The 26,285-nt window shown below is 43.4% G+C and overlaps 1 protein-coding gene across 2 annotated transcripts; it reads right to left on the reverse strand.

The window, feature by feature from the left end:
* Positions 1–733: 733 nt before the first annotated feature.
* MFAP5 (microfibril associated protein 5) lies at positions 734–25,991 on the reverse strand. Of its 2 annotated transcripts, none has more exons than XM_068955484.1 (10): positions 25,959–25,991; positions 16,311–16,439; positions 15,816–15,878; positions 13,003–13,050; positions 11,785–11,820; positions 10,359–10,394; positions 9,526–9,561; positions 8,732–8,819; positions 8,214–8,287; positions 734–7,595 (listed from the first exon to the last, which is right to left on the reverse strand). In XM_068955484.1, the coding sequence occupies exons 3-10, from the start codon at positions 15,874–15,876 to the stop codon at positions 7,474–7,476; spliced, it is 501 nt and encodes a 166-aa protein (XP_068811585.1). In that variant the 5' UTR covers positions 15,877–15,878; positions 16,311–16,439; positions 25,959–25,991; the 3' UTR covers positions 734–7,473. The 2 variants fall into 2 exon arrangements, with proteins under 2 accessions (XP_068811585.1, XP_068811579.1); XM_068955478.1 differs by lacking the exon at positions 25,959–25,991 and adding an exon at positions 25,109–25,428.
* Positions 25,992–26,285: the final 294 nt, after the last annotated feature.

The raw sequence follows: 26,285 nt of genomic DNA on the forward strand, positions 1-26,285 counted from the left end.
ATATGAAAATGAAGGAAGCAAATGCATGAAATATGCATCAAGATGGAGCATATCATAAAATGGTGTCTTCAGCTCCAAGACAGAGGGACAGTCTCCCACATCAGTTTGGCAAGCCATGCTTGCAAGAAAGGATCCATAGAGCCAGGGACATCATGAATGAAAAGGGACACCTGAATGAAAGAGAGCAAAATGAGCCTTTCCAAAAGTTTCTATAGAGGGTTGAGACAACTGAGAAGGTCGCCTGGTGTTTAGCTTAGGTAATGTGTCTAGTTAGAGAGACCCAAAGCCCTTCTGGGAGTTACAGGCTGCTCACTTTTAGGGTAGGGCACAAGGATATTCACCCGAAAGTGGCTAGGTTCGTTCTATGCCAGTTTGGAAGATCATTGGCAAGACCAAAAGAGATTACAAATTGGAGGGGTAAAAATTCACCATGAAGAAGTGCCTCTGGGGACTCTCAGGGAACAGAAGAGGCAATGGGGCCTGCCAAGGCTATGAAGGTTTCACATGCCTTTCCTAAATCAAACCAAAGGGAAACTGCAAAGATATCAGGGGGTGTACAATGGATCAAACAGAAACAGTGTGGTGATGGTGCTTGGCTCAAGCTGACCTGATGAGGAAAGTGCAAGGAGTCAGGGACTGCTACATTCAGTCTTGCAGCAAGCAGAAAATAACCTTTTTGAACCTCTTTTCTGCAGCAAGGAGCAGGCTGGAGGCTAGGACAAAGCTATGCTTCGCAGTGGAAGAAAACATGTTTTATTTGTAGTAGAGTTAATCCATATGCTGCTTGCTCCAGTTGCTCTGTGACATTGGGTACCAATCAAGAAATATAGAAAGCATTTTATAGGGGGTGAATTTTCTAATATCACCTGACTTTGGTGTTGCAAGGGGAAGGTCAGAGCAGTAAGTCCCACAGGAATGCCTTGAGCATGGAAATGCTTTGCAGGTAAAAGAGATCCATTATAAGAGGCAGAATGCTCACGTTGCTAGGCTGTGCTGGTGACCGTGTCTAAAACAACTGCTGGTGCACCTGCCACTGCTGCCCCTGCCTCTAAGACACCTGCTAAGAAGCCAAAGAAGGTGAGAAAAGGATCCAAATCCTGCAAGCCTCCAGTCACCAGGGTGACTAAGCTGATTGAGTATGAAGGCAATGACTGATTCCCAGGAGCACAGAAGAACTCAACCTCACCACTCTGAAAAAGTGGAAACTGTGGAATAAAGAAGAACAACAGCTGCACCAGGCTGGGGCTCTGGAGCCCGCTGGACAGGAAAAGCACAAGAGAACTTGGTGCTTCTGGCTCCTTTAAGCTCAGCAAAAAGCCAAGGTGAAGGTGCTATGAAAGCAGTGAAGATCAAGGAGCACCTGACCGATGATCGGCACAGCCAAGAAGCCTGGGATAGCTGTGGCTGTGAAGATCCCAAGGAAAGCCAAGAAACTGGCAGCCACTGTGGCCAAGAAAGCAATCAAGAGCCTGAAGAAGATGAAAGCTGACAGGCCTCAAAAGGCAGTGAAGAGCCCAGTAGTGAAACCCAGGGCTGGCACAATCAAGGCATAGAAATTCAAAGTGGCTAAGGTTAAGCAGGTAATAATGCAAGAAGAAGTAAGCAAGTAGAGGAAAACTCTTCTTAAGAGAGATGCTGTATGAGCACATGCAGAGTCCCTGCCCCAGGGAAACTGTGTGTACATCCATGAATTGAACCATTGATTTTCTTTCTTTTTTTTTTTTTTTGCAATTTCCCCAAAGGAACATAAACTTAATTAATAATCTTTTAAATTCCTTGATTTGCAATTAAACATAAGCATCATATGAACTATGATGTTCCTTTCTGCTATTTTCTTCCACTATCTATAACTGGATTGCAAGAAAGATGGAGCCAGACTCTCCTCAGAGGACACAGCAAAAGGAGAAGAGGCAATAGACACAAGCTGCAACAAAGGAATTTCTGATTTGACGTAAGGAAAATATACTCCTTCTTAAGTGTGATGCAGCACTGGAACAGGCAACTAGGGAGGTCGTGGACTTGGAGATTTTTCAAAACTCAACTGGATAAGGTCCTAATTAACTTTGAAGTTACCTGTTCGCTAACTTCCACATAATTTTATCTATGATCCTAACTGGGAAGGTATACTATCTCGATATAGACATTTATTTCAGAAAATGTACAGTTTCATGTACATTTATTCTTACATTTAAGCAGGTGAGTTCTGCCTTTTTTATTATTTAGACACATTGAATTACATATGTTTATTTTTTACAGCTTTTTGTTAATGTCTAATTTGTGACAAGTTGTATTTGGATGGAAATTGAAATCTTATTAAAATGCTCAAAACAGCATTCTGAAAAGAGTATTTACAAGCTCTGCTCTGCTGATAACTTTCACCAGTTCAGTTGTTTGAGACACTTCAACACACTGGCAGCAAGTACATGCAGCTTGCATTTTAACTGATTTCATTTACATTGGTTTTAAACATTTTTATTTGGAAAAAAATAGGTTAATAGCAAAAATAGACAATTGTATTCATTCTTGTCATTTCAAACATGTTTTTTAATAGTTTTCCTTAAAGGACTAAAATCTAACTCTTTATTTTGTGGGGTTTTATTCCAGCTTGTTACAATTAAAAGGACAAAGGATGGGAGGAAACAGAGAGAAATGAGGCAATATGCTGAAGATCACAGAGCAGGAAGGTGAAGAGCAGATACAGAAGCAGAGTTCAGATCTCCTTTGCCCCTATCAAAGGCACTGTTCACTACTGGACACATAAGGAGAATTGCACACTCAATGCAATTCTCAGTTGGTCAAACAATGTCAGACCATGTGAAGCAGGAGTAAATGTTATGGAATCACGCACCTTAAAAATCTAAAGTCCTTTGTGATGTCAATAAAGCTATTCTTTATGTAATGGAGGTGCTCTTCTTGGATGGATTGCAGGCATCTCTCCCCTCTGTGAAGGACTAGCCCATTCCCTAGTCAGCAGCATGCTCTTTAGGAAACCCTCCAAGCTGAGAGACCTGATGACAACACACTTTGTCCACACTCTGGGTTCTTGTGCATAAGATCTATGCAACATGAAGCTTCCATGTGACGTGGCAGCCATTTCCAACAGCCTCCTTGTGGTTTCCCACAGCAAGAGCTGAGCAGTGGCATAGCAAAGGGTGGAATATGTTGGTGGTAAATACTTCCCTCCTTTCCTACTTTGCTCGTGTAACCTGGAGCCTACCCCTTAACACACACCATCACTGTGCATAAGTGACCTATACTGATATTCTCCCATCTCTGCTCTGACTGGCCACGTCCTTCCCTTTGGAAAATCCCCTGAGCTTTACAGCTTAGAGAGCCACAGTGCATGAGAACCAGAGTGCAAGATAAAAGGAGTGCTGGCATGGGCCAAGCACTACTCCCAATCCCACCTGGGGCTGCTGTATGCCACCTCGTTGAGCATCCACCCCACCTCAGTCCTCCTCACCTTGTTCCTCTGAGATGAACATGTGAACAGAGAAGAAAGACTGAGAAGAGGATGTGAGAAATAAAGGTGGAGAGCAAAGAAGAGGAGAAGAAATGGGAGGGCTGAACTCCCCTTGCTTTCTGGGTGCAGCACCTCTCTGTGTCATTGGCTCCCATTCAGGGGGGGAACTCCAGCTCCCTATGCCTAGCAAAGCAAGGTACCACTTCAGACTGGGGGCCAGGCACAAGAGCACTGGCTGCAGCAGCCTTGAAACTGACAACACTGATCGGTAACCAGGAAGGGTGACAGTAAAATGAGCAAAAACAGTCCTTGTGTGGGAAGTGACTTGAAGGCCATGTAACTTCAGCTCCAAGTTAGAAAAGTTTATGAAAATCAACCATGAACTCTAGGTCACACTTCTAAAATAGGACTCTGGCACCATTCTTTGTAGCTAGCTACACCTTATAAGAAATAGACCTAGCTGGAACTGTGTTTAAAACTATTTCCCCAGTTTACAAGAGAAGGCACCACAAGCAGGGTACTGAGAATGGGAAATGTCCAGAGATAGGAAGTTCAGCACCAAGATTGTTGAGGTTGGAATGGTGAAGGATTTAAATCAATACACGGGATAAATGCTAATGAAGATGAGGAAGACTCTCTGTGGCCTTCAGTACCATAAGAGAAGGGATGAATAAACTGAAAAAGACAACGGTGTTAAACCAGATAACATGTTGTGCTCTGCTCACACAGCCTGTGGAATGTGCTGATACCAGGACATTACAAGAACTCATGAGTCAAAGCAGGATCAGGCATGTGTGAATGGGAGCAACATCTATGGCCAGTCTGACTGAGGCTGTTATTATTATACTACTCTGAGATAGGAACGCAGCAGCATTAGCCAGGAAGAAACACTGATTCTAAGGGATAGTGTTGTGCAATGAGGTCCGTTGCATGCTTCAATCCTGAAGAACTATAGGCCACTGTTAGAAGCAGTTTAAAGGTAATTTGGGCCACAGCCACTTTTGTTCTAGAAATGCCATCTAAATGCAGCTCAGTTTTTCATAATCCTCTTGACCTAGATGTATAATTTTTAATGCGGTCAGTGGATTTTTCAGTTATCATTATTTCTGAGCTCTACTGAATAACTTCTTCTTCAGTTATGAGATGACGTATCACAGCTTTTGTTTTACTTCAGTCATCTTTCCATCTTACTTGGAGATGGTAATTCTCCACCAGAAAGGCAGGGCACATCCTCAGCGAGATGTGTTCTCAGCATGAATCTCATGGGCTAGGAGGAGTTATCCCTATGCTCAGCAGCTATCAACTGTTTGGAAAACCTAGCACAACCACCCCTGGAAAAGAAAATGCTGAGGGCAATTATCTGTAACTCTAGAAAAAATAATAGTCTCCCAGAAAGGCCTGTGATCCAGGAGTGAAGCAGGGGATGGCAGCCCAGGACTAGCTAGCAAGGAGTATAGATTCAGGCTGCAGTCAAGTCTGCCCACAAATCTGGAGGAAATACAGCTAGAGACAAATAAACCCAAACACATGAGAGTTGCCAGTAACAACAGGAAATAAATTTTCTTTTAATAATTTCTGTGTGCATTATATGGACTCTAGCATTAAAACAGTGTTCTCCTGGGAAGGAATGCCTCTTGCTGTCTCTGCTGGAAGCAAGCAGCAGAAAGATTTCTAACCATTCTCCAAACTGTATGAAAGATAAATTTCTATATACTGTACAGTAGCTATGTTATACAGTTATATATCTATATCTATATAAGCTTATATTCAACCCGAAGTACAGAGCGGAGACTCGGTCTAGCCCAATTTCCAAGAGCTCCTAATATCTCATCTCCACCCTACCTTGCTCCACACAGACAAGCTCCACAAGGCTCTCACCATAGAAGTTAGTGGCTGCCAGTGACTTGAATGGCTTTGAGATCAAGCTTGCAGTGCCCTCCTCTTTACAGGGATATTGCATATTCTCAGTGTAAAGAAATTCCTCCTCCACCCCTAGTCTCATGAGTTTCAAGTCCTCAAGAGCAGCACTGTTCTCTGTGTAGGAGCACTATGCCCCTATGTATAGGATGGAATTCCAGTCACTGCATAACTTGGAGTTCTTTCTCCTGTATAATGGATTGATACAGAGAAATTTAGCCTATCTGTGGCCAATCTTGTCCTTACATAGAACAAATCTGCCTCTGCACAGGGGTATCTTTCTCTACATAGAGGATGTAACACAGCCTCTTGCTGCATACAGCAGAAATCTGAGTTTTATGGAGAGGCTCTTACATTCATTGTTCTGCTCTTAAATAACTGAATTCTGCCTCTGCACAGCAAACTGCCCCCTGTATTGTATTACTCTGTCTCTGTGTAGCAGACTGCTGTTCCTGTAAAGCTGAATGCCAAATTCTGCAGGAGGGTGTATTATATGAAGGAGCTGAATGCCTATTCTAGCAAACTGGTTTTCTGTTAGAGCTGGGAAAAACGCTTGTCAGAGATCCTACAAACAGGGCTCAGCCCGCCTTCTGCAGTGGTGAGCTAAGCTGCTCAGCTGAGGTGCCCCACAGAATGGGTGATCATGCCACTGTGAGTCACGCAGAGTGATTAAGACACTTCAGACAGCTCTGTTCTTCCCCACTTACCCTATCCAATCTCATAGTAAAAATGCCCATATATCTGGAAAACAAAGTCCTCCAGCAGACCAGATATCCAGTGCTAGAAGAATGAACTCTTCTCCCAGCTCTTCTCCTGTGTTTATTCTCTATTATCTGCAGATATGCCCACCTCCCCACCAGCACCTGGCTCTGTGCAGGACAGCACAGCCACAGAACCTACAGGTAAACCCAAGGGTCCCAGACAATGGTTTTTCTCCCACATTCCTTCCCAGTTTGTGACTCCTTTCTGCTTTGTGCAGGAGCTCCAATGTCAGAAGGTGGGAACTCAAATGGAGGTACTGAAAGCGGACTCAGCAACTGGAGAGGGTGGAGTTAGTCAGACCAAGACAAGTCACCAGGACAAGCTAATTCATTGCCTCCTGCCCTGTCCTTCAGCCCAGAAGAATCAAGTTCCTAGTTCTGGCAGGACACACACATTCTTCTTGAGCTCTCCTGGGCTTAGAAGCTGAGGCCACCCTATTTCCTACTCCCTGGAATTTGCCTGGAATGGGCATCAAGAGATTTATTTAATGGCAGGGGAAGAATAAAATGTAGAAGAGGAGAGGAGGGAGGAGAGGAAGCATGTTGTTTCAACATAATCTCCTTTTCTTATTGAGAAAAAATATTATACCATATGAACTCCAGAATTCTTCTTTTTGGTAATATTTTTGTGTGAAAGAGGCAATGGGTTTGAGACAAAGAACTTCCCAGAGGTAGTTATAAATGAACTGCTGCCATACAGGGACAATGAGGTTTGTCTTGGATTGAGGACAGCTCAGTTCCCAGTCCTTTCACTTCTCTGAGGCCAGGAGACACAGGAGAAAGCTACCACTGTGCTACCGCACTGCAAACTCAGTGGTTCAGGAGGATTGGAGAGGCTAAGGATGATTAAGTATATCAGAACTCATACTGATGCCATGCAAGAAACCTAGGCCAAGAGTCCTAGGGCATAAAGGCTTGTGCTCCTCCACCTGAGACTCAGCTTAGGGCATCTGTACAACAGGAGAGGACTACATCCTGTCCCCGTTCTGGTCTCTCTGCAGGGGTAAAGCAAGAGAAGATGCAGCACAGTTATAAGGACCCCTGGGAAATGAGCTGATCATGGCCTGCAAAATAGAGTTTGGGAGAAAAGGGAGCATGCCACATCATCAGCAACAGATGTAGCGGGTGACAGCAGCCACCACGACAGAATAGGAGAGAGGGACTCTGTGTACTGCAGTACCTGAAGAAGAGGATGTGGGGGAAGGCAGAGCAGCAAGGAAATGGTGGGGAATCACCACAGGCAAGTGGGACTTGGGTTGTACACAGTGGATTTTCTGGGTGGATGATGATTTCTCTTCTTTCCCTTCCTTCTTCTCTTCTACTATTGGTAGCTTACAGAGCATCAGGCCTTCTGCGCTGCTGGTCCAGGAGTTGTCTGCAAGGGAGGTTCAGGGGCTGCCCAGAGCGGCGGAGACGTCGAGAAGGAAGGCCAGCCAGCTGGCGACAGATCTCATCTGAAGACATAGCAGATAAAAACATGGTGACAGAGCATCAAACCTTCCTTCAAACTCTTCACCACCAGAATAATTAGGAGTGCCTCTTTCATTCTGTCTGTAGAAGCTTTTGAATTGCTGAATCCTCATATACATGAGGCAGGTGAACAACTCCTCAGGCCTTTATTCAGTTTCTTCTGGCTTTATACATGCACAATACATATTAAAATTACTCATATATTGCTGCAGCAAAGACTGCATAAGAAATCTGAACTGGATCTTGTTTTTAGTCATGAACAGAAATATTGAGAGTCACTTTTTAACCTCAAAGGAATGTGATTTTGAATAAGGATGTGTCCAGAACTAGTAGAACATGATTCATTAATTGATCAAGACAAGGCAATGCCAAGGTAGACTCAAGAGCTATCAAACCTCTTGATAGTGCATACCTACTTCCCAGTGTTTCTCATGGCATGCATACTTGATGCAAGGCTACATTGTATTAGAGGTCCCCAAACTAATTCTACAGAATCTACTACATATGGATTGGGAGTGGGTATTTAGCTAGCTTGAAGATGGTGTTAGGTAGATGCGGCTATTCTTCTAGCCTGTTCTAGGCTAGCTTTTTCTATCACTCACCTTGCATGACCTCATTCTCCTTGCAGACAATGCGAGAGCACACCTCCTTGTTTATTATGTACATGCGACGCACACTGAACGGATCACCAGAAGCATGCCAAAGACAAGAGGAGACAACGCAGGTACCCAAGGAGACAAAAAAAGGGATAGAGGCAATGAACACGTAAGTAATCACTTGTGAGGAGGCAAATCCTGAGTTCTGTAGTTAGTCCAGAAAAAGACTGCTGTCAATAGAAAGGTAGTCTTTGTCAAGACTCCATGATATATGGCCAAATGTGTTAAATGATTACAATAATGATAATGAATATATGATCATTACAAAACCTTAGAGCTGCACAGATAACAGTTATTATGCTGCATTAATTAATCTCCTTAAAAAGGACACTCTGAGGATAGGATTCATCTCACCAACTGGTTCTCTGAGGGAACCTCTAGTCTCCAAAGGAAACAATTGCAGAACTGGACATGTTGTTTCTGAAGAGCGTTATGGCTCTTCTTAGGGACTGCAGATTTCTTACCTGGTAACACAGAGGTAGCTGATACACTGCTTCACTGGTTTATGAACAGAATAGAGGCGAGTGCAAGGGAACTGCTCTTCACGACAATCTGAGAACACACACACACACAAAGGTGTATCAAGCATCATTGGCAGGGGTACTCGCTCTGATGCGGAAAACAGAGGCCTTCACTAGAAGTCTGGAGGGCAGTACCTAGCAGCACCTCTATTTTCCATTCTCTTGTGAGAGATGGGGATGGTACAGAGAAGAAGAAAATAAGGCAGACATTTCTGAGTCTCTTGCTTCAAAAGACAAAAATAAGGGGACCTTAAGTAAAGTGCAAAACCAGTCTGGAGAAAATCCTTAATACAAGAGACACATGCTTGAAAGGGATGGACACAAATAATCAAAATGTAAATTGTAGTCATATGTTTAAGATACATATTTCTAATGGATCTGCAATCTCATGCTTCAGGACACAAAACCAGTTATTTTCTTTTGCTGGCGATCAAACCTATAGACCTATGACAGAGTTTCTTGCATTCCTCTCTGAAATACTGCCTCCTGGCTACTGACAATGACAGGATATTGACCTGGTGTGTCTGGTCTGGTGATCTGCCAGTTCCCCCCACCCTGGACATGACACCCAGTGAAAGACTTCAGTTTCCACTACTCTTATTCTCCAGTCCTTCTAATTCAAGGAATAGGATAAAGTGAATTTTCCAGCAGGCCTCAGAGAGCACCAGCCTGGAGAGGTAACAAGGTCGGTGAAAGCAAAGTCAGGGAGGAGCTGTGGACAGCAAGCTTAAATGTACCTGATGCAGCCGTTGTAGTTTCAGTGTCAGATTGAACTGGAAGACATAGGATAGCAAAGTTAGGATGATTTATCATTATTCCTTCTTAGACATCAGTTTATTTGAAACAAATAAGTGGAAAGCTCTTTCAAAAGCCCTCCATTGCAATTTCTCCTATAGAAGCATTGTTAACATGAAACAGTGAAAGAAGGTACAAACCCAATATGAATCTAGTGCTAGCTATCCAGCCAACAACGCTAAAAATCTGGCCAAGCTTTGCCATAAAGTGTTACTAGTATTGTTCAACATTACATTCTGTTTGTAATGGAATCTTGAGTTAGAAAGGAAAAGGTTGGGTAAATGTAGAGTTAGTTACTGTAACTCCCACCTAGACAAGAAGGGAAGGAGCCTGACTGACTCTTTCTAGGGGACAGTGACTTCTTTAAGAAACAGCATCCCTGGACCTACTGGTTCTTTAATGTCCATGACAGTGGGACAAAAGGAAGTTGATTTATTGTTCCCTTTGATAAAGCAACCCACATGTACCAAAGTAAAACAGTAATGTTTTATTACTTACCCAGTGATAAAATGGGAAGGAACTCAAGAGGACTGACTGCCAGACACAAGTTTTCATCAACTTTAAATAGAGGACTTGTACTTCTCTTGTTCATGTGCCATGGTGTTAACCAGAATCACAGACAAAACACATGACCATAGAGAAAAGGAGTCTTCTGGGAGTCAAAGTTCTGGGTAGGGGCAATCAGGGAAGGCAGGATTCTAAGTGCGCAAGAGACAAGGTGAGGAGAGGGAGGAAGGGCCCAAGTCATTCAGCTATGGACTTAGAATAAACTTACCAGGGCTAAGAAGGACAGGTGGTGTTACAGCTGCAGCTGGAGAAAGAGAAGATTTTTGAAATATTTTAATTTGAGTTTTCAGCCTCTTCCCCCTTCCACAATTGTGCCAACTGCTCTTCATTCCTGAATTGCAGCTATCCCACATGTTGTTCAAGTATCATTATAATCCGTGGGGTCTATTTGACTTGTCAGAGTAACAGCAAGCTTTCCCTGTGAATATACTGGGTGTCCTCAAGCTGGGGGATGCTTTAAGACAGAGATGAGTCCCATAGTGTACGCTCAAGATGAGGAGTTTCTTCTTGATCGCTCTACAATAAGCATTTCAAAGCCAAAGTCTGATGTCAAGGCTTCAAATTTAGCCAGGTTCATTTTTTTGCATTTTTCAGGTTTAGAATTAGGTTACCCACAGCCAGTTTGGTCTGGACACAGAAGGCCCTTAGCTATCCTTTTACAGACTGGCAGGTCTCACACATTGAACAACAGACTCACACAGCTCACTGTCATCTCCCATCAGGAAGATCATACACCATACATTATTATGCCTCAATTTTTCTCCTCTAGTGTTGTCCCATGTGCCAGTGACAGTCGGAGGTTGATTCACAATTGTCTAGCCAGCTGATGAGCAAAGTCACAGGGCAGAAGAGAGATCATGGAACTGCACTATCTTGGAGAATGGGACATCGCTCTCAGATCTCCTAACATAGCACACTTCCCAGGAACACCCTAGGATTGCTGCCTCTCCTTTGTTTTTTGAACTAATGCATGACTCCTCAAATCACATGACCGGAGGTATTCTCCCCTCTCCCTGCTCTATCTGGTCTCTTATCACCTCATAGGAATATATTTGAGAGTCTGCCCCAGTAGAGAGAAGCAATCACAGAGGTCAGCAGTGGGGGATTCCAAATAACAGTCATACAGAAAAAGGGAAGAGACTCCTTTTTGAGTCACTGGCCCTCTCCTGCATTACCCATTGTAAGCCTAGCAGGATAAGTCTACCTTGTAAAGCAGGATAAGTCTACCTTGTAAAGGCATACACTCTATCAACCCTTGCAGTTTTGCCCAGTAAGTGGTGAACCTGCCCAATTTTTTCCCCATTGTCATCTATTCTCTTCCTTCAGCCTTCTATGGAAGCTGAGGCTGTATGAGCTTCAGATTTCATGGCTTTCTGCGATGCAAACATCTTCAGCGAACCAAGTGAGACTGGCATTTCCTTGGAGAACACATCATTATCCACTGTAAATTCATCTCTCTCCATGGAGCACAGATAGGAACCCCAAATAGCTATGGAGGCTGGAAGAGTACTGCCAGATGTCAGAGGTTGAGAAGAGGGCTTTCTGAGCATAATGAGTATTCCCTGGGGCTATAAAGGTGAGAGCAAAGGTAAACAGGGGAAAAAAAGCCTGAAGTTGCAGACATATGAACTTACCAGAGGTGCTGATGAGAAAGTCAGTGTTAAGATCACCTGGAAAAGAGAGAATGTCCCGAGAGAGTGTACCTTGACTTTGTGCCCTCTTGCATAGCTAGCCATACATAGCTTGAACTATCTTGGCAGCCATGGTAGGCTCATGAGAGAGTGGGATCCAATCCAGTAAATACATAAACAGACACAGTGCCCCTGTTTCACCCATATTCATCCCCCTCATTAATGACTGGTCTGGGACTACATTTCTATATGGCTGCATACTGCACTAAACATTATTGAACTCTGGATTCATATTCCAACTTCTTGGACATGGCCACTGTGGACAGCTTGAGGAGAAAGAAAGACTTCTGAAAGCAAGCCATTGATGCCTCCTGCACCATGAGGACAGACAGCTGAGGCACCCGCTGTAGAGAAGGAACGAGGAAACTCCAGAACCTAGCTCTGACTGCAAAGATGCATTGGCAGCTAGAGTTTCTCTGAAAGGCAAGAGATAGCAAAACTCGGGGGTGTGTGATGGAGGGATAAAGTGTGAAGGAAAGGGATCTTTGCGGACACATTTCGGACTGGCCACAGCCACTGAACAATTTTTCAGGAAGTCCCACACATTGCACAAGACAGGAGTGTAGCTGAGATGTTTGACAGCTAAGTCAATGGCTTCAGTGTGAAGAAAAGGTAGGCCCTTGTGGTTCCTCTACATGCTGAAGCCTAATGCAAAGACATATTTGTTTTATCTTATCATGTCAGAGAAACGGAAGAAGTAAGACTCAGAGGGACAAAGCGATTCACCTTCAACAACATAGTTAGTCAAGTTCTCAAAATGAGTCAATATCCTTTCTCAGTAGCCCTACTGCTAGAGCACCCCACTCTTTGTGCATACTTTTGCTCAGGATTTTCCTGAGCAGCAGGAGAATTTCCCTAACTTCTCACTGCTAAAGAATTATCAGCTCTCATGGATCTCCCACAAACTTTTGCTGTGAATATAACTTCATGCAAATCAGCTAAGTGCTCAGGACTCCAACACTAGTGAATTACTTATGAAAAGCTCACAACACTTAGCAAGTTGTCTTCCAGGGCTTGTTTAATCTTCACTGAAAGGCAACCTCACAATGGCAGAGGCAAAGAAACAAGTAACAATATTTGCAATGAAACAGGCTGGAACTACATGGGACAACTGGGTCACATAAGCAAGTCTTTAGCGCCTAACACGCCTGTAATACTCACCAGTTACAGTTTCCAGTTCTTGCCCGTGTACCACCCATGGATACCAGTCTGCAAGAGAAGAGAAACAGAGAGAGAGATGGTTTTCTACAGGCTGGAAGGTTTGTGAAATTGCTATGAGATGCTTGTCTGTCCAGGAGACACCACTGCCCTCTGCTGAAGGGAGAGATGCTCTCCTCTTTGCCTCAGCCTCCATTGCCAGCAGGGCTTGTTCTTTAAAGACTTTTGGATACAGTGGGTCTAGATTCTATCCCTGCTGCTTGTGCCAGGGTCCAAGGCCAGGCACGGGGATGAGATTATAGTAGTTCCAGATCTGCTTCCATACTTTGCATTTCTGCAACACCATTTGATGCATTTTGAAAACAAATTACACCTTGCCTCCCTGCTCTGAAGACTTGCAAAAATCACTACCTCCATTTTATAAAAGAGGAAATGGAATCATGGAAATTGTTTACTTAGGGTCACAGAGTCAGTGGCACAGTCAGAAACAGACCGCAGAACTTGTAGCTCCTTAAGCAAGTAATCAACTAGTCCACCATCCTCCCTGGGTATGGAGCACAGAGTGGAAGATCTTTCCCTTTCCAGTCACTTGGTGCAATAGGAGACAGAGAATGATGAAGTTTTGGCTGTGCATGCTGTGTGAAAAAGGAGGAATTGAAACTTAGACAGACTGTTCATTTGTCCAAATATAAAGAGTGAGAGAGCTGCTTCCTCCAGCAGCCAGGAATAAGAAAATATTTCCTGCTAGCCGCAGAGGAGGGAAATGTCTACATAATTGGAGGTGGGATAAAGGAAAGAGTTGGCAGGAAAAATCTGGTGATCTGAGGCACTGCAGGATTGTGTGCAGGACCAGCTCAAAGCACAGTACACACTGGTATGTCTTATGAACTCAGCCTTTAGCTTTCTACTCTTAGTGGGAGCACTGCAAGAGTAAAGACTACAGGTCTGGAGCTTTAAAACCTTAGTTCTTCCTCATTCCAAGATCAGTTACTTGCAGGCTGCAGAAATATACTTAGGACCCCCACACAGTCCCACTCTGCAGCATTACATTGCTGGAATCACTGGACCTTGCTATTCCCTTCCCCACCCAGCTGCCAGCAGGGGCTCAGCTGCTGGCCATTGACCCAGGGAGAGCCAGACATGCATAATAACTTAAGTACACAGGGTAGTGCAGTCCCAAACCTTTCCTGTTCCAGCTAATCTCTTAATGGCAACATTCAGAGAGGAAAAATGAGATTGTACACTTCTTAGTTTGTTTCTTATACAAAAGGAAGGAATCAAATTCTAACTTAAAAACAAACTTTTTCTAACATTGAAAAGTCGGCTCTTACTAACCTTTTTCTTGTCTAGGAGACTACTAGAAAACTAGTCCAAATATTAAATGACAGGGCATAAGGAAGCGCAACTTCTAAATGTGAGGAGAGGAGGCAAAAAAAAGTGAATTTCAATCACTTGGATTTGTATTTGCTTGAGTACCCCTTATAGATACTTCATAAACGCTTGGGAGGAAACATTTTGTTGTCCAAGCTGCACTAACTTTACCCTTGGCTGAAAAAGCTGCCACCCTAACTCATCAAATCTGTAGCTGACCAGACAACAAAAGAGACCAGCTTGTGACTCCTGTTAAGTTTGTTGTTATTTTTATGTTAAAACAAAAATATTAGAAACCCTAGAACAAAACACACACAAGCAAGAAATCTTCCTTTCAAGCCTTCTTCATGCATCAGGCTATATCCTTTTTTTCAGGCTATAACCTTTTTTTCTCCCCTCTAACTTTGTAGGCCACCTACACGGTCATCTCTTGGATGGCTCTCATCCCTGCTTCACAGTCGTAAACACGACAACCTCTTTGTGATAACTACTATGCGTGTTCACAGGAAAAAGTGCTACCGGGAGTAGAAACAGGCTTCAGTTAAATTCCAGATGCAAGCAGTCTCTGAACACCAGAGGAGGTCCATCTGGAGCCAACCATTTCAGCTTGAGGGAAGGACTGAGGACAGTAGATTGGCATAACCTGATCTGAATGTGCAGTCGTCTGTCTCTTACAGTTTTTCCTGGGTGAAGCTTTCTCCACTCATTGGAATTAATCCTCTGTTGCTCTTTGTCCTGACTGATTCGACTCTAATGTCTGATGCTACCCTATCATTTTGTTTTACTCTATCGTTTTGTTTTATTCTGCAAATTTGATCCCACCTAAACTTTCACCAAATAAATTCCCAACAAAGATGTGAAGCAATAAAACAAAACAACAACAAAAGCAGAGAGGTCTAGACTCCTGAGCTTAGGTTTGTCCAAACAACTATACAAACTATACAACTGTACAAAAAAACTACAAAACCCTCTGGCAACTGAATGACTTGGAACTGAGGGCATTTCAGCATGAACCATTAGTGACAGCAGGTGTTTCACAACTATGACAGAAAAAGTTATGTGGAGCACTGGGAAGTGCTCTGCAGATCACAGAAACACAGGCTGTCAGCCATGTGAAGTACAGCACAGTCTCTAATAAGCATAAATCACAGCTAACACACTTTCTAAGATCTGGTCCTGGTTATTTTGCTTATCTAAATATCCCTGCTGTGCAAACCCTGGACCTCTGTCTGCTCTGACTCCTGCTGCTTACTAGGGAGTGGACACATATGGGAATGAATCCCTGCTTCCCAATCTTTTCCATATAACCTTATCTATCTCCACCATTCCTTTCCTGTTCAGCCCTTCCCCCTCCATCTACTTTCTCCTTAGGTCATTGCATGTTAGCCTCTGCAGAGAAGGGGCCAAGATGAGGAAGAAATCCTCTCCTTGGAATAAGAACTCACCAGCTGGGGACAAAGAAAGTGCTAAAAGACACAGCAGTATACAGGCTCCAGAGGTCTTCATCCCTGTGGAGTGGAGGACAGAAGTCAGAGCAAATTTAAAGCAGGAGCTGGGACACCCTTCTCTGTAGCCCAGAAACTCTCTTTGCTCGCTGCCTCCATTTCCCTCTTAAGACATTTTGTTCTTCCCAGCCTCCGTCCCACCTAGCTCTCTCCTAATCTGGCCAGTTTTACAGCTGTTGCTGAAACATTTTGGACTGAATATGGAACTCTATCTATCTGCCTTGTTTATCTTAGCACCTCCTTTCTTCCATCATTTTCTTTCCCTGTGTCCATCCTTTTTTTCATCCAGGTAGCTAACCACCTTCCAGCACCCCTACACCCCCCCCCCCCCCGGATACAAAGAAAACTTTCCCTTTGTTATCTTCCTCCATCCTCTTCTCCTTTTAACTTATTCTGAGGAATGTTGAGAGAACAGATAGGGTCCCCGTCACTTACTGCAGCCCTCAGTCTTTGCTCCCTTCAGCAGCAGACGCTCTGTCTTCCCCCTTCTGCTGTTCTCCCCACTTTGGCCACTGAGTAGATCATATACAGCCACTCCCAGAACACGTTCTACTTTCGGTTGTCCTCAAAATACAATTTTAGAGAAAAAAAAAAAGAAAGAAAAAGGAAAAGGCAGTGAAGCGGTGGGATGTGGTGTCATCATGCAGATGGAATGAGGGGGAGGGGAGCGAGGAAAGGCGGCCCACACCCTCATTCCAGAGTTTATTATAATCCAAAAGGAGCCTGCTCCTCCCATTCCCTCAGGATGGCCCAGTACCAGCAATGGATTCCTCTGTCTACATTATATATTCGTGTCCTGTTTTATTTTGCCCTTCTGTACAGTGCTGTCTTTCTCCCTCCTTTCCTTACATCACTACAGCTACCCTTCTTTTCCCACTTAGCTGCCTGTTTGCACCCCATTCCTTTAGCCCTCTTTTCTTCCTGTTTTTCTATTTCTCTCTTATATACTGAAAATCTGCAGAGCCCGCACCTGTGTTTTCCTAAAGGACATACGTAGTTTTCCAATCGTATCCACCTGAGGAGAGAACAGCCTTCCCACCACCAATTCAGAGACTTTGCAGCGCTCTGTCTGAGCAATGCCTTTAAAAAACATGTGCCCCTTAAAAAAACCACTCCATTTTGTTTTCTGTTTCCAGTCTCTTCTAGCTAAAGATAAAAAACAAAGAATAGGGGTTGTAGCTAGATTATCTGTAGTCTTTTGAGTTATTAGCCTTGCCATTATCAGCCTGAGATACATCCTGTGGAACGTCATACACATCTCTCACTATCTCTCCATTTCATTGCAGAGCAGGTAACCATGTCGAGCCCTACGATTGTACGCTTCCTGTTTGCACTGATGAACCTTAGCCTGGCTACCCCTTGAGATCAAAACTTTATACTTTAGAAAAGCAGAATTCAGGATACCAGCCAATAGTAGTACACTGTACTGGACTGTAGTACAGTGAGCTCCACAAATACTCCCTCCATTATATACTGGCTTTGGCCCATGTTTAGGAAATATGTGCTCAGATTTCCCTTGCCCAAAGTGCTCTAGAACTTGGCCGTAGTAGCAGATGCTTGAACGTGAACCACATGGGTGACTGGCAAGTCTAGACTTGAAATGCATTTAACCATTATTCTAACTACTTTTTGTCAGTCTTACATTCTACCTTTTTTTCCTATTGTTTCTGCTTTTTCCTCTATAAATCTTTTTGCATCTTTTTCCACTTCTGCCCTCTTCCCTTTCCCTCTTCCCCGCCCCCAGCACTTCTCTTGATCCTGCCTATTGCCAAATGCAAAATCTTTTTCTTCTAGAAATACTTTAGGGCTTGGGCACATCATAATTTGATTCCATTTGCCATGGTGACAGAATGAATTCTAGTCTTTCCCCCTAATATCCTATTGGATTATATTACTCCAGACACATAGCCTCGTCCAGCATGTACCGCAAGTGATGCTGTCCAGGAGGAATTCAAAATCATTCATGGAACAGGATTTAGTGCCAGAACAATGGGTGGGGACAGTGCATTTAATGAACAGTGAGAATGGACACGCCCCACCGCCCTTTACTCCAATGGGATTATTTTGTACTTCATATTGGGGTCCCTGTTGTACAAATGGTCAGTACTTAGGTTTTCAGAGTAGGAAGGACAGAGCTCTCTGTCTCTGTGTCTGCTATGATATTCCAACTAAGTGGGAGGTGCAAAGCAAGTTGAAATCCTAAGTGGTAACAGATGTATTACAAGAAGAGAATAAAAGAACAGAGACAATAGGATTGGATAAATAAAGGAAAAGGGAAAAAGCCCAGAAGGAAGACACAAGCTTTCCATGGATCACAGACAGATGGAGGGCCTGGCAGACAGCCCATCAGCTGGCAGCAAGGATGATGACATCACCCTGCAGTCAAGCGCCAGGAAGGAGGAAAGAGAGCATCCTCCCTCTATGGGCTGCGTTGGCTTGGGCGTCCTCCTGGCAGGCTGTGGAAGGGACTCACACCAGGACCAGGGTTATGTGCAATGCGGGTAGGGAACAGGGATTAGGACATGGGGCAATTTCTACAATGCCATTGCCATTCTGGCCAGTCTGAGAAAGATGGACAATAGGGGAAATGTCAGTCAAAAAATGTCAGCCAAAGGGGAGTGACATAAACTGAGGAAGGAAAAAGAAAGAGGAAGAACAAGATTTGACCATCATTTATGCCACCCTTCAAAATCCCTTGAGCTGCTTTGCCTCCAAGCACACTGCATTTTATGAATGAGGGAGTGGCAAGTCCACGAGCCCCAGTGGAATACCCTTTATCTCATATAACTCTTCTTCCAAGAGCCCTAGGATCTCCATTTCTAGTTGCTTTCTCAGTTATTTGTTTTCTCTTTGCTGCTCCTGGAATTCCTTCTCTGGGTATGAGGAGGCACTGGTTAGACAGTGCCCCTTCTTTGAGCTTCAGGGCACAATCTCAGTCCTGAAGACAAGGATATTGAAGGAGGAAGATAGAAAATGACCCAAGCTCCCTCCCTCATACAGCAATGAAAGACAGAAACCCTGCAGGGGAAAGCTGCAACGTATAGGCCTTATCCTGGTAGCTAGGTAACCCTTATTTGTTCTCAAGAAACAGCAGGCAAGGAATAAAGCCCAATAATTGCTAGTATACAGTTACTAAGGAAATCTTTACCATGTCTTAGCTACCATAACAAACCTAGAAAAGTGTTACCTGTATGTGACATAACCAAACCTAGCATTTCTTATCTAACAGTGGCTGACAATAGGTTGTGGCGGTGTTCATGAGAAAAGACTGATTATTTGCTTATTCTTGTTTCTGGTCCTCCAAAAACTCAGAGGAAAAGCACTGGTGCTGACAGGTAGCAGGAGATGGGTTGAGGGAAAAGGGAATGCTAGGCATTTCCCTGCTCACCAGAACAGCATTCTGAACTGAAGCACCATCAGCCTGTTTTACTGAAGTTAGACACTTCACACTTTCACACTTTCAGCAAATGACTAAAAGTCAGTCCACAGAAGACACTCAGAAGGTGATTAAGCAAACAGAACAACTGATGGAAGTTATAACTGCTTCCTGGTTTGAGAAATCCTCTCAGATCATTGGCTTTTTCTGGATGGCCAGATAGTAGTATAGTCAGGGTTACATCTTTCCACACAGCTTGGTTTTGTTTCCGTTCTTCTCTGTGCCTCTGTCTTGTCATTCAAGCATTGTCTTGTCATTGTTACTGTTTAATTGAAAACTACAACTCCACAGATGAAGACCTTGTGAATCCTGAAATATTTATTTGAAAACTTTCATTGATGCCATACATTTTGGTCTAGCAGTGTATTAATGTATCACCATCTCCCATAGACAGCAAGATTCACCTCTGGTCCTGGGCAAGGTTCCTTCAGAGTGCTTTTGAACTTTAAATCCTTTTTTCAAGCTGTAAGTGTGTGTTCTCCCCAAGCTGCTCAATGCAAATAGGCCACTTATGCTAACAACACACCTCTCACTTGGACAGCTTGGTGCAGATGGGAAGTTCTTGGTGAGGGAATTGTTGGCTGGGAGGCAGTTCAATATTTTATATACCAGACAAATCGCAGTGAAATAAATGGAGGTATCCTGCTGCTGTTGCTCTCTGTGGACACAGGAGGGAGCTGCAGCATATCAGCATATGAAACTCTGTTTTTTTTCTTGCATTCCAACTACATTCTTCAAGAGCTATGGTTCTGGGTCTGAAGGCCCTGATCTGGTATGAGTGCTCTCCTCCTAGTGCTCCTGTTTATTAGTGTCCCGGATCCATACCTCTTTAACCACTTTGCTTTTTTGGAAGGGAAAGGAAAGAATCTGTTATTTTTCCCACCATTCCCACCCCATGACATTCACAAAGATTGCAGGAGAGCCCTCACTACTGGGAGATTTCAATATTCAATGTAATTCTGCACCTTCCCTTCTCATTCACTTTGCTATCTTCTGCTTTGCACGCAGCCATCCTTCTCCAGCAAAGGGGAACTTGGAGACATCCATAAATACACTCCCTTTATACTCAAGGTAAAGCATTCTTCCCTCTGAAAAGTTCAGTATCACTGCCATACTATGGCCTGAAGAACTATGCCACAGTAAATAGCATGGGTGACTCATAAGGGAAACACTTCCGTACATATATACCCTAAGCTGCACTGACCCCAGTGCCTGTATGTGTTTACATAAAATGAGAAGCAGTGAGTGTGATTCAGCAAAAAGTTGCAAGGGATGCTATAGTAATGGCAGTGCAATATTTTGAATGAGACACAAAATCAGCCTTCCTGGAAATGAAAATCTCCTGGTGCATTTCACCCCAGAGATGACTGCATCTCAGCAGAAAGGCAAGCGATCCCAGCATACCTCATCTGTAAAGGTCTTGGAAAGGCATTTAAAAGCCAGTTGATTTCTTCCCAACTCTTTGTCTCACTGTCCTTCACATGTGCTCACAATAACTGCGCATTAAAGTACATCTGAGTGGTCAGAAATTAATGAACTGCTCTAAGATGCTTGAATGTACCATTTCAATAACGTAGCACTGGGTGTTCATTTGAATTGGCACTGTGAAGCGAATTTTCTTGGTACCCACACTGATGACTTCTCATTGCCAATTGTTTCCATTAATACCTAAGGTCTGACACCAACCTTCAGTTGTTCCACTGGTATATCTGAGGTTGCCAGAAGGAAGGGACATGAGTTCAAGACCTGATCCATCTTTCCCCAGTTTTTGGAGGTAAGGTCTGACTTTGTTACCAATCCATTATAGAAGTGGGAACACCACAAAGTTCAGGAACCTGTATGTGACCCACATCTGTCTGAAAAATGATCACGCTTTTTCTTGTCCCGTATATAAGAACAAGGAATTCTTCACCCCTTTATTTCCAAATCAGCAAACCAGTGGTTAGAAGGCAGGCAGCCTTGCAGTCACAAAATGCCCTAAAGGAGTCCATGAAACTAATTAATACTTACTCAACTCCTTCAAATCAGTTCCATGTTTGTGAAGAATTGAGTGCGCGTACAGCGAGTAAAGTCATCTTTGATGTTTTGTTGGTGTATTTGGCCACATGCTTCAGGCTTCGCAGGGCCAAGAAGCCTGCAGTGAGAAATTCTCAGCATCTTCCTTCTTTCCCAGCTCTCTGCTTCAGAGTTACCTCACGCTTCCTTCTCCAGTTCTGAATACCAAAATCATCTTTCCTTTCTGGTCCCCCACACTCTGTTAGGATCATTCTTCCTGGCTGTTTCACACATCTTGTAGCATCCTCCTTTCTATAAGCAGCTGAGCTGAACTATGGCTTGTCTCAAGACCCTTTTTCCAAGATTGCTCTCTCAAGGAGAAGTAGCACTTAAAGCTCAACAAATACATATATTCTCCCTGTTAGTCCAGCTAAGTGTGTCCATATAGAGTTTGGACCAAATGGAAGCACCATCTTTAGTAAACTGGTGCAAGTTTAATGTACATACAAGGCTCAGGCCACAAGTTAAATACTAGTAGCAGTTTAAGATGTGACTGGTCCTTCTCCCTTTCTCCCATGTCTTCTGACCACCACAATCCCTGCAGCGGTGTCAGCAGAATTAAGCTTCCCGTCTTAGTGTGGTGATTCTACAGTGGAGCATTAAACATAGCTGGCCAAAGAAGTCACTACTCCAAGCTGTCTGCCCCACATCTTACCCTATAAAATGTTGCCTCTACAGGTTCAGGAGAAAAAAACCTTCTCTTGAACTGCAGTTTGTCATCTAAACTATTAAACTGGCATGTATTTCTATTTAGTTCTCCAGACTATAAATGGAGTCATCCAGGTTCTGCTAAACAACTGGTTTGAATGTTCCTATTTGAAAAACATGACCTCTGACTGAGGAGTGAGACAGACATTAGGATGCAGTGAGGTCTTAAATCTACTCAAATAGATTCACCAGAGCTGATCTGGCACAGAATTAGTCATATCTGAGCTTTCCCATAACCACAGTATCTGTCTTATTGAGGTTCAGCTTTTTGTGCCATTTTTTCTTTTTGTATGCCTTTTTAAAAATTCTCATTTTATTCTCTTTTTCTCCAAGATTTTGGCAGGTTTGCCAGCCCTAACATTCCAAAACTATGAGTCATGCCCCTCCCCCCCAATACAGCAGTTTCAGAAATCACATTCTATATGGGCTATTCTGACTTTGAAATTTTGAACTTCTGAAGTGTACTTAGTACTGTGATTCTCACATAACCTCTTGATTCCAATAGTGGGATTTCAGGAAAGTACAAGATATGATATACTCATGACAGCTAGCAATACTTGAACTAGATATATCCTTTCAGTAAAAACTGGCACTAGAAAGAGGTATGTGCATGTATAGAGAGAATGGAGGTGGGAATGGTAATTAAAAATAAATTAAAAAAAAGAAGATATTCCTATAACCTTTAAACATAAACAGGGAAGGGGACAAAACTAGCAATTTTTAAAGAAATTTCCTCTAAAATCTGTAACATTTAGGAAAAGATCTATTGTCAAGTCTTTTTTTTTTTTTTTTTTTTTAAAGTGGCCACTTCCAAAATTTGCAAATTGCTGAAGTCCTTGGTGTCAACATTGACAAATGTTACCCTTCTTCTGAAAAGATGTAAGAAAGGGGAAGAACAATTGTACTGAGCAGGTATCTATAAAGAAATGCAAATGATGCTGTGCGTTAAGAAACAAATTGATAACAGTTCATATTGTGGGAAAAACTAAAAAGCACCACCTTTCCAGTTTTTATCCCTCTGTTTCCTATTCCTCCACAGGGACTGCAAAGGCTGACTTATCTTTTAAATCTTCAGTGATGTTTTCTACAGTTGACATTAGAAGAATTTGAGCAAACAAAAATTTCAGGCATTATTGCAACTACATTGATATAAATCACTGTCTCTCCTGTAGGTACAGCTGACTTTGACCAGATTACTCTAATTTTCTTCTGCCCTTCCCCATGCATAGTCACTTACTATTCTGATTTAATAGCAGATTGACATCAAGGCAAATGATATGAATATCTGTCCTAATGTGATGCATATATTTAAGGGCGTGCACTGATTTAGCTCATCTCATTTTGAAAGAGATGAAATCAGCATCAAATGTAGATCATTCGCACCAAGATAAATAGTACCTTTGCAGAATGCCTGTAAAAGGGTGACAACATTGGTAGCTAAAATACCTAATTTGGTATTTTTCTAATCATTTCTTGACTTTATCCATCAATGCGTCTGCCCTGATAAGCTCACAGGAATGCAGAGGAGGGAGAAAGCAGCTATCTTTTTATAAAGAATAATGTTCATTCATTATGTCCTGATTTGTAACTGTTCTTAGAACAGATAAGCACTGGAATTTCATTTGCACGCAGCTGTATAGAATATTTCTATCCAGATCCAAACATCCTGGGTTTGCTTGTCAAAATATCTAAACATTATTTTTTCTTATCAATCTAGCCTCTTTAGCCAGCCTTCTTTAGCTATTTACTGCATTCGTCTTCAGTTCTCTCTTTCCCCATCTGTCACCTCTGGTATTCCTCCCTTTTTTTTTTTTTTTTTTTTCATACATTCTCTGTTTGTTATCTGCATGTTCCCTCCCCTCCCACCCTTTATTTCTGCATTTCTTCCTCTGTTTCTCTTCTCTTCTGTATATATACATATATAGAGATTTTTTTTTAATTCTCCCCCCCCAACCGTGCTCTGTCTTTCTCCTGGTTTCTCTTTCTGCATAAGCTTTTCCGTCTCTGGCTTTCTCTCTGTCTCCCTGGTTTCCTCTCAGTCACCTTCACTGGAATGTTGGCAGAAACATTTTTTCCTTGAAAACAGAGACTAAATAAGTAAATGAATAAATAAAATAGCTAGAAGCAGACAGGAGGTTTCAATTCCAGAAGGGTCTGTATTCTGAGAGCTTTTCTTACTTCTTAGCAAAGGAGATAGTTACACTCCCTGCCACCCCCACCTCACAGAGAGCCAGGCTTCCCCCTCCCCTCACATGAAGACCTTGGCTGAGTGTGATGGATTGCACTGCAGTAAGGGCTGGGAGCACTGCAGGGAGAGGAGGGGGAGGGATGGAGAAAGGAGGAGACACACTGCCAGCGTCAGGATGGGAAGGATGTAGTGTGGACTGATCAAAGAGAAGAGGGGAGGAGTGGAAAATGGAGAAGTGGGGGGATGTGTGGGAGGGCGTATGTTTCTGCAGCCTGCATCATTCTGATTCTGGCTGAACAGACTGGAGAGCCAAGGTCTGAGAGAGACTGAGCCAAAAACCAGTACAAGGCAGTACGGGCAAGGCTGTCACAGGGGCACCAGGGGAGACAGAGAAAATGGAAAAGCAATGGGAAAAGGGAGAGAGAGGGAGGGAGGGAGGGAGGGAGGGAGAAAGAGAGAGAGAAAAAGCCTTAGGTGGTACAAAACTGATAAAAGAAGGCACAACTCTTATAATCTGCATTTCTTTCTGGAGCTATAAAAGGGAAGGCAATGTCAGAGATGAAGAAACATGTAAAAGGTCAAATAAGGCATACTGCAAAGCTTACTGAAGTGTATTTTCATTGAACTCTGAAGGGTGGTAACAGTATGACCTTTGGATAGAAGTGAAGTACATCAGTATCTCTGATGCTATTGGTGACAGTAAGCATGCTGGCAGTGTCTGGCTGCAGAAGCTCTATTGCTTTGTGAATTTTAGCAAGGAGGATGTGCCCTTTCTCTTGGGCACATTCAGGAATGCAGATCACCTTCTCCCCACAACACCAATTACCACCCCGAAACATCACTTGCCTTTGTTGCCTTTCATACTTCTCTTCTTCCTCTTTCTGTATTTCTTGTTTTCTCTATCTCTCCATCTGTTTCTTATTCATTGTCCAGTTTTTTTCTCCAGTTTTCTATTTCCATCTAGCTTCCTTTCTCCTTTTTTTAACACCTTCCTCCCAATTCACCTTTCAGAAGTATCATCCACCTTTCCTTCCTCTGCCTCTCCTTTTGCGGATTTTCTCCTTCTTATCCTCACGCTTAATTCTCCGCTGGCTAAACGTTATGACAGTGTATAATATATCACCCCTCCTTGCATGCCTGTTGCCTGGATCAAAAGGACAAACAGCATACAGGGCCATGGGAAAGCAGGCCCAGCACATCTTCTGCATGATGGCAAGGGGGAGGTGCCCCACACTGGTGCCAGGCACCCAGTGGAGGATACAGATGGTGAAGAAGGTGGAAAGGAGGATGAGGAGAGAAGAGGGGTGCCTGGTGATCGTGCTATCAGCCTACAGGAGGCTGTACCACCCCTGCAACTTCTCAGGGTGACTCCCTCACATCTCCTCCCCTTCCTCCAACACAGTCAGAGGCTTCTCTCACACTCCCTCCCTTTGGCTATCGCTCACTCTCTGCTCCACCCTCTCCCTCCCCTTCCCCCCCCCCCCATTGCACTGCACCAGTTGGAGTTTCCAGCTATGCTGACCTAGTTCTGACCTCTCTTCAAGGCACCTCAGCTCCCTCCTTCCTTTGCACCCGCACTGGCCACAGAAGGAAGAGAAGGGTGTGGTTAGCTCACACTCCAGAGAGCCCCCTAACCACTGCTACCATAAAGGTGACAAACCCCGCAAAAGGAGGAGGGAATTTGAGATGCGCTCACCTGCTCCTTAATCTCCATCTGTTTAACGCAGGCAAGCGGACAAGGGCAATGGATGTATGATCAGACGTGCTGGTGACAAGCAAAAGTGCTAGAGTATTAGATGAAGAAACACTCTTAAAAATTAAGTAAGTCCTAAAAACATATTCCCTGAAACACCATCTCATCCGTTTGGGTCCCATTGTCAGATACAGAAGTAAAACACCAAAACAACTGGGAGAAAGTCAGAGGCACCTTAACCTACCCTGTGAAGCTCTTTAGCTTGCAGGGCAGATGATTATCAATCTTTCTCCAATGCAGGACAGCAGTGAGTGCCTGCGAAGTATAGCT

The sequence above is a fragment of the Struthio camelus genome, chromosome 1 (assembly GCF_040807025.1).
Source record: "Struthio camelus isolate bStrCam1 chromosome 1, bStrCam1.hap1, whole genome shotgun sequence".
Lineage (NCBI taxonomy): Eukaryota > Metazoa > Chordata > Aves > Struthioniformes > Struthionidae > Struthio > Struthio camelus.

What these genes read in the sequence shown, in the direction of transcription:
- MFAP5 (XM_068955478.1), bottom strand. An exon ending in AGCTACCTCTGTGTTACCAG is followed by an intron (nt 8,288 to 8,731) that starts GTAAGAAATCTG and finishes TGATCCGTTCAG; the next exon opens with TGTGCGTCGCATGTACATAA. An exon ending in GGAGAATGAGGTCATGCAAG is followed by an intron (nt 7,596 to 8,213) that starts GTGAGTGATAGA and finishes CTATGTCTTCAG; the next exon opens with ATGAGATCTGTCGCCAGCTG.